This window comes from Cydia pomonella, chromosome 26 (assembly GCF_033807575.1).
Source record: "Cydia pomonella isolate Wapato2018A chromosome 26, ilCydPomo1, whole genome shotgun sequence".
Lineage (NCBI taxonomy): Eukaryota > Metazoa > Arthropoda > Insecta > Lepidoptera > Tortricidae > Cydia > Cydia pomonella.
This window is the reverse complement of record NC_084728.1, coordinates 3,912,664-3,925,896: the sequence shown is the minus strand read 5'-3', so window position 1 is coordinate 3,925,896 and position 13,233 is coordinate 3,912,664. Positions and strand designations below refer to the sequence as shown.

At 36.6% G+C, this 13,233-nt stretch overlaps 1 protein-coding gene across 1 annotated transcript in view; it reads right to left on the bottom strand.

Moving 5' to 3' along the window:
* Positions 1-8,107: 8,107 nt before the first annotated feature.
* LOC133532009 (pyruvate dehydrogenase (acetyl-transferring) kinase, mitochondrial) overlaps positions 8,108-13,233 on the bottom strand; it is a 61,907-nt gene continuing 56,781 nt past the window's right edge. The window contains exons 7-9 of the mRNA XM_061870488.1: positions 11,892-12,006; positions 10,419-10,528; positions 8,108-9,216 (exon numbers count right to left, since the gene is read on the bottom strand). Coding sequence (XP_061726472.1) covers positions 9,049-9,216; positions 10,419-10,528; positions 11,892-12,006 — 393 coding nt within the window. The 3' untranslated portion in view covers positions 8,108-9,048. The remainder of the gene's footprint in view (positions 9,217-10,418; positions 10,529-11,891; positions 12,007-13,233) is intronic.

Genomic DNA, 13,233 nt, shown 5'->3' with positions numbered 1-13,233 from the left:
TGTCAACTGTTATTTTGTATGAATTCCGAACACTATTTCATTTCATTTATGATGTAAAACACTGATTTAAACTTTCACGATGTTTACGAATTTGTATTTACGTAAACGGGATTTAAGTTTTGAAATTACCTTAGACGTTTCGAGGACGCCATTGTCCCCGTGGGCTCGAAGGAAGACTCCACATTATACGCGAAGTCCCATTTATGTTGTATTTTAGTTATAGTTAATAAATATTTCTAAATGTGGGACCAAGTATGTCTCTACGATTGTAATTCTATACGGTTGTAATACTTGTAAATCGTATAAGATTTTTGAAGTGAAAACTTCTTTAGCGGCGCTGTGCACTTTTTGTGATGGGGGAAAAATGTTAAACTCGCGACAGGTCACGTGACCGACAGATTCGACAGATTGAAAGTTCGTAAGACGGACACTTGACCTGATCGAAAAACTGTTACAACGTCATTGAATTGTAATAGTTCTGAAGTGTTAAATTTTTTATGTAATATAAGTTGTCATGTTTGTGTATAAATGAATATTGTATTTTACCACATAAATGATAGTACTTTTATACTGATAAATAAAGCAATTCGTGCAAAATTATTCCCAAACCATTACAAAATATAAACCCTACTCATAGTGTTGTGTTCCTGCCGGTGAGTAAGGTTGCCAGAGCTCAATGATGGGGGGCCGGTTTAGGGTCGGCAACGCGCATGTAACTCCTCTGGAGTTGCAGGTGTACATAGGCTACGGAGGCTGCTTACCATCAGGCGGGCCGTATGCTTGTTTGCCACCGACGTAGTATAAAAAATGCACAACGTTAATATTCAAGTTTTCACTTCTGCCGGCACTCCCGGACTGCAACCCGTTGTTTTTTTTTAAGGAAAATTCCGTGAGACGATTTTCACGGAAACGCACGAATGTGTTATGCTATTTCAGTCAGTCTTACTTATGAAGTAACCATAGAGTGCTCACTCCATACATCAGTTTTCTTACCAAAACGCTTATTATTTTCGTAGTCGACATCTACTACTGCTACTGGACAATAGATGTTGCGACGTCAGGCGCGGATCCAACCCTCAAAAAAGGTTGTGGTCACAGCCACCCAAAAATCGGCCAAGTGCGAGTCGAAGTTACGAGCTCGCTCATTAACAATCATCAGCCTATCCATCTCAATAGACCGTGAAAGTGTTACGTCACAAGTCTTTAAGGGATTATCGATTCGCAGACAACGTTTCGCCGAAAATCGTTTCTCAGAGGGATTTATTCGTACCTAGATGTAACTTTTAGTCGATTAACGTTTGCTAGTCTTGGTTCACATACCATTCAATTTGCTTTTGTGTAAATTAAGGATTATTCTAAAGTAAATCTGCTTATCAATGTTATGCCAAGTTGCCAACTGACTACTCTGTGTAATGAAATTCTGCCAAATAGTCCTCTGCAAAAGCGTCAGCGAAACAAATCGATGTAATTTTACTCGGCGAATCAATAGGGCACCCTATTAGGGTTGTGGGCATGCCCATCGTGCCCACAACGGTGGATCCGCCCTTGTGCGACGAACGAAAAGTCTAATGGTCAACAATTTTCAGCTAATATTATAACCAGATTAACCGGAACTTTATTTTTAATTCCTTCTGCTTGTAATACTTATTAGTTGTAAATTGTTGAGCAATACACTTTTCGTCAGTCGCGCCATCTAGTGTCAAGTAGCGTTACTGGTAAATTCGCTACTTGACCCTAGATGTCGACATTTTCGCTTACGATAATAATAAGCGTTTTGGTAAGAAAACTGATGAATGGAGTGAGCACTCATTTCTTTATGGTCTCAGTACAAAAAGTACTAGGGTTGATTTAAGTACCATGACAAATACGAACGTTTCCGAAAAAAATACGATGCCAACGGATTGTACACAACATCTAGTTGTTGTGGAACGAGGGAGATAGTGAAATATTATAAACAAGGGTATAAATTCACGACAGCCGCAGACTGGAGTAAATTCAAGACTCGAATTTGCAATTTTCTTACCCCTGGAATTACAATGTTTTCATCACACTAGCGAATAAAAAAATTAATGTCTTAAATATGGTGACATTCAAACATGAAACATTCGTCCGCCATATATTGTGCGTTTCTGCGCATATATTCTCCAATAGGGTTGTTTCCATCTACAAATCTTAGGGCAGAATTGTATCCCAATAAATTCTTTTGGATTATAAGAACATGTTAGACTACTTTTAGGGGACCTGTAATGACCATATTTTTGTAAATATTGAATTTAAAATATCTTTTGGCACTCGTCACGTGACCAAACTCGAAACGTCATTGAAGATTCTGATGACGTCACAACTCTCGGATTGACACTGTTGACAGTTAGGCAATAGACAACAAATGACAAATGTCAGTTGACAGTTCGTATCTTCTACGTGTGTATGTAGTTATGTGTCAAACCGTAAACTGTGACGTCACACAATTTTCAAAGAGCGTTTTGGGCGCGAAAGCATCTGTCAAAACATATTTTGTTAATTTAACATATTTAAAGCCGTTTTTAGTATAAAAGTTGAATGTTAGGGCAACTTTTAGTTAATATCGAACGTATTACAAGCGTTTCAAAAAATTGGAAACAACCCTATTGTAAGTTTCTGTTTGGCCCAATGGTTGACTGGTAGAGAATACCTTAAGGCAATAAGTCCGCCATTTGTACTTTTTTGTATTGTACAATAAAGGTTAAATAAATAAATAAAATTGTGATCGTTTTTTGACAGGTTAGGCATCGAAGGCACAGACGTATCCAGCATTCAACCACGCTTGAAAATAGGAGATATTACGCAAAACTCTGCGAAAGGGGCGCCTCTAGCACATACTGAGGGCCTACCGCGAAACACGAAAACTGAAATTTCGTTATGTGCCTCTCTATCACTCTTGCATATTCGAGCGATAAGAGGCAAATAACGAAATTTTGATTTTGGCATTACGCGGTAGACTTCTATACAAGGTGCCCGTGAGCATTGCAAGAGATTTTAACGGTGCATTTCTGATGGCAACAGAAGCAAAAAATGTTATATGACTTTTTGTGAAGTTTTGTTTTTTTTTTTTTCCTTTTTTGAACACACATAAAACATATTCTTTATTGATAAACACATAACCTAAAATTAACTAAAAAGTTTTTTTTTATTTGGGGGTAGCCTCTCGAATACATTTTTTTAAATTTTTCGATGTCAATCAATAGGTATGTCCAGACTAGACCTCGAGTAGCAATACCGCAGTCAAAAATGTATTTCGTACCTACCGACTTATGGCGAAAAATGATTTCGAAAAACATTTAATTATCTCTGAAACTAGGCCTAATACAGAATTTTTTTACGACATTTTAGTTTCTAAATATTACCAGGAATGCTTAATTAAAAAGTCTCGCAATGCTCACGGGCACCTTGTATACAGACCGCCTTAATCATCAATGTTATAGTGAAAACTTCTTAAAAAACTTCTCAAAAATATGTATAATTTACTCTATGGTTTACAATATGCGATAGTGCTGATCTCTGGCGGCAGAACATTGCAGTAATACTCCCTATTGAAATCCTTTCGTCTGTAGTATGGAAGGTAGAGGCAAGGAACAAAATCTCCATATACCAAAAAGTGTCCAAAAACCATAAACAAGTGGCGCTACAATACCTAGAATACTTGAGAAAAAAATCTTATCATAGACAGCGTACTTCACTCCGTCAATAACGTATGTTCTTAGCTACTCCAGCGCTACTCTGGAGAGATTTGGAACTATTATTTATAGCTGACAGCTGGACACTTTTGCAACAATTCTGCCTAAGGAGTTTCTGTTCCTTGCCTCTACCTTCCATAGTCTGTAGGATATTGTCTTAAACATTCATAAGATGTATGCTGTTTAAATTGAGAAAAGATTAAATAAAACAAATTATTATAAGAAAAGTGTCACATTTATTTCATTACAAAACTCTCATACTTTACACCGAATCACGATCATTGTTCAAACCAAAATAAACATAATACGATACTTCGAAAATGGGGCAAAACTCATTCTTACAAAACTGATAAGCCAGTACTTTTCAACCTTTTTAATTTAAAATAAATATTATCTGGTATCTGCGATTAATTAAGCTTTTGAACGCTTTATGTCATAATACACAAACATCACTCAGACGCCAAGCTCCAAGGCGCAAGTCTAATGTAAACCTTAGTGTTAAGAGGCTGTCAATACCTAAAGCGCGCACACTGTCTATTTGTATCAGAGTAAATGAGAGCACTGTCGCATGTTACTGGGCCTGGGCAAGGGAATAATAAGAAAAAATATTTAAATAAAAAAAGTGGATTATTAGTGTAATATTTTACTCAACAGCGATTTAGATATAAATGGTTTGAAATTGTGATTTTAATTGCAGACCCATAAGTCAAAACAATAAAGACATAAAACCGTTTAATTGTGATTTTAAGACCAATCTTTGCAATTATTTTCTATCGAGCCGATTTCGTTCAATCGTGTATCGAGCACAACCACGGTCTTTGAAATATAATTAATATGAACATATATTTTTCTAACTTGACTAAAACAAATAGTCTTTCTTAAAAAACTGTTTAAGTAACATCAATTTCAAGGACATTGGCTATTGACAGCCTCTTAAGGTTACTTTGACAGCGTCCGCCATAACACCTATAGGTGTCCTTGGCGCTGTGGACACGACAAGCAACGACGACTTTAAGTGTTCTTGGCGTTCAAAAGATTAATTTGCCGCCGATAAAAGATAGAAAACGCATAATGGTATTGCAGTGCCTCCCAAATTTCGAGAAGATACCTAAACGCCTTGGTTTTAAGGTCTATTTTGGTTTGTACATATACGAACCCATTGCTATTTCATTTGCCAATACTTGTCCGAGTGAAATAACAATACACAATAGGTACGTAAAATAAGAATACACAAATAAAATCGGCGATGTTTAAAAAAACCGGTTATATATCCATATTAACCGGTTAATATTAAATCAATAATGATATAAAATTAGTTTATTATAGAAAATTCTTATAACTCTCTTATTAATAACTGCATTTGTTTTTTTTTTTGTATATTTGTATAGCCTGCCCTTTGACCTTGGACAAGTAGACAGAAACATGATATTTAACAGTTTATGTACTTTATGTAGTCCGGCTATAAATACAAATATAAAGTAACTACAAAATTACTCTTAAGATCAAAAATAGGTTTACAACAGATTCAGATTATTTGGCAAAGTTGCATTTCAATTTTGACTATTATCTACAGACAGAAGTTTTTCTGGCAAAATAAAGTGATTGACAAAATCAAATATCGACATGTCTATTATCGATGTTACCTTAGCGTTATAGATATTTTTAACATTGTATAAAATTTTGATATCTTCTTTGATACACCCATTGGTAGTTTTTGTATTTTTTTACACTGTATTCCACAGTTTACGTTTTTATTTTGAAATACTTAATATATGTAATAAAAAAAATATGGTCGGATTTGTAATTGATTTGCATTCTTGAAATTTCCCAGTAAATTACAGCAAGTAGAATCTACATCTTTTAATTAATTATTAATCTATGACTGACTTATCGATGTTATTATTTGTCGTTGTTTCATTTTCTCAAGCACTCGTTTTTGCCACGAAAACTTCTGTCTGATTATCGACCACCAGTTTCTTAATAGCTATGAGCTATTGTCCCGGCACTATGGGGTTAGCCGGTATTATAGAACAGGAGCTAGCATAAGATTTACCTGTCAATTCAACAAATAATGTAAAACTCTTGTTTTTTTTTTAATGGCCTGGATGCTATTCCTTTAAGCCAAATTACATATAACAAAACCTATGCTGGCGCCATTTTTTTTGGCGACCTTTGTCAATTGCCAACCCCATCACGTTCTCATACGGTTTTTTTTTTTTACTAAAACGATATTTTCCATTAACTATTACAACTCATGGTACAGATTTTTGATATGACTAAAGGCCATTCTGTAACTATCGTATGACGATGTTTTCGAAATTAAATGTATTTCTACTTTATACCTTTACCTAATCAACTTATACTTTGCCGTAAAGAAAATAAAGTACAAAATGCTTCGTAACTTTTTAAAAGTGTCACCATGGAATTTATCTAATCATCTACCAATTTATTGATATATTTTTCTTAAAATTAATTACTTAATAGAGTAAATTTCAATCATTTGGTTCCTACCTATTTGAGTTGTTTCATAGTATTGAACTTGAAAAGTAAAAAAAAGTCCGACAAATACTATCTACTTGTAGATATGTGATAAACGACACTTTTGTTTGTAAGTATAAATGTTAATAAATAACAAATGAATTAAGTTTTTAAACATAAATATTCCTGATAATGTTTTTATCCTGTCATTAGATGGACGAATATCACAATTTTATTTCCGTTGGAAAATTAAACATTTTTTTTTTATGTTTTAAGATTAAAGTGTATCTTTATCGTAATCTTGTCTCAAGGTACATTTATGTCAGAGCTCATTTTTTTTATTTAAAGTAAATTACATAATTAATGGTTAAATTTAATGAATTCAAACTATACATAGCTTGTCATTGGCTATTTCTAGATTATTAGTACCTGTTTACCCTGTCATTCTGTATAGTTTGTTGTAATGCAGATATCACGCGATAACTTCCTAAGAACAAACTCAACACTATGAAACACCTCACTCCATCAAAGCTCAGTCCATTTTGGCCGTAATCCGAAAATAAAACTCATCCTTAACCGAATATCACATTTAAAATAACGAACGAACTCTTGGGCCCTTTTATTGAATATAAAATTGAGTATTTTCGTAATTTTACAACAGTTTTGAGTGAAGCTCGGAAACCGGTTAAATTTCCTAACCGTTATCATGTACTTGGTGCAAAACCTTTTAATTACGGTTTTGTTCGTAGAACCGTTATTTTTAAACCGGTTTTTAGGAGAACATTTCCATAAAGTTCTTGTCATATTTTAGAACAATAAAAACCGGTTTCTTCCTATGTCGGTGTCTATGTTCACGCGGTACACCACCAGACCGGCCGGCGGATCTCGTCGCTCGACGAATAAACCGGTTTATTTAGGTTACAGTAAAGTTCTTAAAATGTTCGCGTTCGTTTGAAAGTTCCGAGTAGAACCGAAATAAATCGGTATTTACCGCTATTTTTAAAACCGGTCCGAGCCTTGGTTTTGAGTACATTTACGTGTTTTAAATAATATATTACATACCTAAGGCAGTAAAGTAAGAAATGTCAGATCACATGGAATTGTATGCTATTGCCAAGGCGTGTATACATTTATTCTGTTAGATGGAGCCGGAAAGCGGAAACTTCGTTCCGAAAGTTTACGCTTTCCGCACAGAGAACAGAAAAATAATTTTCTCTTTAACACATTATACGCCAAAGTGCGTCAAAACAAAATAAACATTTATACAATATGTGTATAGATCCATATGATCCATCTTATCAATATTTTTTTACTCATATTTTGACTTGAACAAAAATAATTGAAAAAGGTTTGAATTAGGGGTCCATTTCTCGAACGGTATTCAACTAAGTCAACGAACTATTAAATCGCATAAGTTACCTTACCATGGTAACACATTAATAATATTAGACTAATACCGTTCGAGAACTGGGCCCTAGGTTGTGAACATTATAAGTAGATATGTGATAAAAAATAAATTTTGTATAATTTTATTGCTATTTTAGTTTTATTTATGGACTTGTAGCTTATGTACCTACCCTTTGACCACCAAAGACAAACTGTACAGCCCAATATGAACCTTCTTGCATTACGATAAGGTTCACGATAACGCGCCACACATGATAAGTGTGGCGTTCAAAGGGATAATAAAACATATATGAGTAACCCATCTCAACAAATTTTTGGGCCCAGACTTTCGACATAAATAAAAACTTTATCATACAACGATCCACCATCCAAAAGGGCGATGTGAGACAATTTCATACATGAAAATAGATTAAAAGCCCGTCCAGACGGGATAATCAAATTGACAATTTGATCAAAAAAATGAAGATCGATTAAAAGCCCGTCCAGACGGGATAATCAAATTGACAATACACACGTACTCAATTTAATCACCAATTTTTGATCTATGATGACAGTTTGGCGCTCCAAATTAAGCAATTATCCCAAAAATAATAATTTGACCAGTCAATCAAATCAAGTGGAATCGGCTAGCCAATTTCATCTATGAGTCAACACTAGGGATGTCACGAATATTCGCATTTGAATATATAATATTCGCATCATTTTAAACATTCGCATCGAATGAAGCGAATGTTTTGCGAATGCGAATGTACGCAGGTCGTGTTCTGTCTCGTCGACTCGCGCTATGAGCAGTGCGCGCAAACTGTTTTCAAGTAATGCATTTTGACCAGTAGACAGCATTTCTCAACACTTCTAAGGTTAAAATTTTTCTAACCAAGAATGATAATAACCGGATCCCTTTGTTTGTCATAGTTATTGAAAGTCATAATGTAATGATTATCATTAGTCATAATTTTGAACCAGTTAACTTCTCAGGGTTTTTGTAAGGTTATCCTAAAGGTAAGTTTATTTTATGGCATTATGGCAATCCTGAAAAGTTACGCATTTCTGAGAAAAAAAAACAAATTATGTTAAACGAAAATGTGGACAAACAATACATTATAAAACTTTATAGGAAACAATAGAGACCCGAACTACCTATTCCGTAACATTCGCATTCGGACATTCGCATCCTGGTCATTCGGATTCGCATTCGCGAAAATGAAGAATGCGACATTCGTGACACCCCTGTTCAACACCACCTGATCAAAATAACAATTTAATCAGATTGGGATAAAAACTGTCCCATCTGGACTGGTAAACCGACAAGATCAGTAGGGCTAAGATGGTCGGCTCTTTATCATTTGTCACCGTGCCTGTCACGTTCTAACAAGTTTGTAAGTGCGAAAGTGACAAGTGATAAAAATGGAACCATGCTGCCACTGCAGGCGGTTAGGCTGTTATCATACCATTACGCCACACTGTGCGACAGAGGGGAGACCTTCTCGCGGCTGCCCTTGGCCGCGCCGGCGGTGTGCAGGCTGCCCGACCAGTCCGCCAGCTGCGCGGACGGCCGGTAGAACTTCGTCGACGTCTTGTTGAAGATTGGGAGCAGCTCGTTGGCTTCGTTTGAGAGCGCCTGGAGGTAAGGAAATTAATAAATTACACTATGAATACAGCCGTCTAGCCGTGTATAACCTAACCGATTTCTAAGATCAAGTTCAAGGACTAAACGATTTTGAAAACGAGCATACATTACGGTATTCGAAAAAAATCCATAAACGGTATACGGAGAAATAACGTATGAACCTAGCCAAAATTTATCACAGATTAAGTTTTCGCAAAGGTTTCGCACTATTCGGGATTTTTTTAAATCGGGAGGGGGGGGGGGGTTACAAAGGTACCTTTTTCTGCTTTTTGCTCATATCTCGAATGTCTGTACGAATAGTTTGTACATAAATCTATGTTGTTTCTATTTGTGAGTTCCTGTAATTGGCTCTGTACTACTACCAAAAAAGTTTAATGTATTTTTTAAAGCTGTTGGAATTCCTTGTATAAATAAATAAATAAATAAATAAATAAATAAAATTTCCTTAATTATTTTTACTCTGCGATCAATATTTTAGGAGCTACAGGGTGTTAAGTTAACGAAGATATAAAAAATATTTGTTGTTGACGGGTGTTGAAATAGACTTTGCAATAACGGCCGAACCGATAAGGTTGTCTATGGTTTTTCTGTAAGTCTTTACTAAGCTATGCTTTCACTATTTGGTTCGAAAGTGGTCGAAAAGTGGAAATGGGGTGTCGTTGGATGTTTCAAAACGAATATGGGTCTTCAAGAACCATTTTTTATGAACATGATATTTTCGGAAATAATCGCTCTGAAAGAAAAACAATATAAAAAAAAAAATCTGTTTGTTTCATACCAAAAAAACATGCATTTTTCTAGCTTAACTACTAATTTTAAATTAAAAAGGTTTTTTGAGTTAAGGAGTCTAGGCAAATTTACATAAAGATTAAGTGTGCTGTAGAATTAATTATACAGCACACTTCATCTTTATATAAATTTGCATTATTTTCGCATTTTAAGCATGTGTTTCTTTAACATAGATCTAACTTGCCCACATGTTCGACCTTCTAATGAGCTTACTAATTCATATGGAAATCTATTCAATATACGCGCCCTATATATGAGTGTGCCCTCTAACTTTTGAACCGTAAATCCAAAAAATATGAAAAAAAAACATGAATATAAAGCTTAGCAAAGACTTACAAGAAAAATTATATCTATGACGGTACAGCCGTTTTTGACAAAGTTTTCGTGCGTGCAGTGTGGAGTACCTTCAGATAGATGACGGCGTCGGTGCCGTGGCCCTCGCACGACATGAGCGTGAGGTCGCCGTGGAAGTAGCGCGCGTACAGCCGCGAGATGGGCAGCCCGTACCCGTAGCCTGGGCCACAAAATACATCATATAAGATATTGTTTTTATTCGTAATGATTTGGACGACACGGTCAATCAAACACAACTGAGTTTCTCTGTAAGAAAAGATTTATTGAATTAATCTACAAGTACCTAAGTTATTCACAAACAGTACGAGTTAAACAGTAACAAAAATAAACTTTACCTGTAAGAAAAGAAACGACATTTAATGTTATTAATCACAATGTCGATTCTCAAATCACTATTAGCTTTTATTAAATATTGGTTATTAAATTTATTTTGTCATGACGATGATATGACAGCACTTCTAGGTTATGATCTACCATAGATTATATAAGCCTTTTATGCCGCGATCTGCCAGTGACTGATGCGCGGAATAATTTAAATGAAAGAAAATTATATTTTTTTTTACACACATATATCAATTTTACATTTAGTATTTTTTTTTCTATAAGAACCGTGCGCGTTGGAGGGTCTGCCATCTTGTGGCCTGAATCGGAACCATAAACATGCACATTTACACGTCACGTGTTTTCTTGTGCATAGTAGGTTCTGCCATCTTGTGGGCTACATCGGAACAATAAACATCACATTTACGCCTCGCGCCAAAAATCTGACGGCTCCTGTGCTGCCTCCTACAGTTCATGCACGCTCCCTATAGTTTATATCTGCAAGAACTCTTATGCAGGTGAAGGCCTAGAAACGTACCCAGTCCTCTTTCGATTAGACTACTTGAATCCAGTTGAGACCGGCCGGCTGTTTAGCTTAAGAAAACAGAGTGGGGGAACACTAGACCCTACTCATAGTGTTGTGTTCCTGCCGGTGAGTAAGGTTGCCAGAGCTCGACGAAGGTGCGGAGTGTTAGGGTCGGCAACGCGCATGTAACTTCTCTGGAGTTGCAGGCGTACATAGGCTACGGAGACTGCTTAGGGGGCGTCCATTAATCGCGTCATATTGTATAGGGGGGGGAGGGGGTCAGCAAAAAATCACCAATGATCACCACAGGGGACGGGGGGGTATGGACACGTATCACGTGTATTTTTTTTTTCATCTGTGCTATACTGTATTATAGTCAATAAAATAAAAATAATAGTTTTCCGCCCTTCAATTAACCAAACTGTCAAAACACGTGTACTTAGGTTCATTTGTTAGAAAACTGTTCTTTAGTTATCGAAAAAAATACACGTCATATTGGATGGGGGGGGTCCTGAAAATATCACCAAAGATCACCATGGGGGAGGGGGGGGGGGTCTAAAACAAGCCAAAAACGTATGACGCGATTAATGGACGCCCCCTTACCATCAGGCGGGCCGTATGCTTGTATGCCACCGACGTAGTATAAAAAAGTTAGTAATCCAAAAATTGAACTCACCGGCCAGCGGTACGGTATGCGAGTCTGACTTCGATGGCTGTGGCGCTGTACTGTACATGTACTTGAACAGGAGATCCGATACGCTGCGAGGTATGCCCCCGCCGAGGTCTGACATCTGAAATAAAAAAAGCGTTCAAGAAGAATTCATATATTCTTACACAGATTGACTAAATCACACGGTAAGCTCAAGAAGGCTTGTGTTGTAAGTACTCGGATAAAGATATATATAATATACAAATACTAATACATAGAAAACACCCATGACTCAGGGACAAATATCTATGCTCATCACACAAATCCCTTCCCGGGATTCGAACCCAGGACCATCGCCTTCATAGGCACGGCTTCATACCCACTAGGCCAGTGGCCTCTAAATCCTGTTAATGTAAGTAGGTAGATAGGGGTTCCTACGGTTAAGGTTAGGGACCTTAACATTTTCAGAAGGTTCAAGTTTTCAAATAAGAAGCTATACAAGATATCGAAAAACTATAAAATTTGAGCTCCAGGGGGCGCAGCCGCCTCCCATGCCTGTACCTGCCTACGCCCATGCATCTTTCCCCGGTACAATATTAACAGTGTCCATGGTGGCTCTCCTCATGGCGTTCTTAAATGGCTCGAAGAGATGGGAAGGAACTTAGATTAAAGATTACTCAATATATTGCCTAACAACCATGCAGTTAAGGAGTTAAGGTCTGTCGAGATCAAGAAGATCCTGCAGCTATTTGAAGTTGCAGGTTTGGATCGAGACTTGTAGTAGATAGATAGATAAATCATTTATTTGGCAGCTGCAAAAACACACAATATAAAGTTTAAATCATCATAAAGAACACAAATTATTACAGGAACAAAATAAAAATAGCACAAAAGAAAATTGAGACAACAAAATAGGCATAATTAATAAACAATAAAATAAAATAAAAGTACCTACCTACATACTGTGTGCGTTGCAGCAGGACAAAAGGGTCACGGCTCAGTGATACTCTTCACTCTTTCGAGTAAAGCACTGGTTTTCTGCCGGAACCCAGGTCACAGCAGATGTATAAAATGAGGGTATGTGTGTGTTACATGTTTATAATATATAAGTCGTATGTGATAATAAATAAGTCAGCCAGGGTGTGAACAGTGTGTCTGCCTGCCATCTCCACCATGTTAGATTCTAAAATTTGCGACCAAAAAGCCGTATGGAATACCAGCGGCGTAGTAGGTGGCGATCACAATAGATCAGGAATGGTCGCAGTGATATTGAGGCTGTAGAGCCTTACATAGCGCCTGACAAAGAAGAAGAAGAAGAAGAACCGGACGACCGGACCCGACCGGACCGGACCGGTTTGGCCTAGTGGGT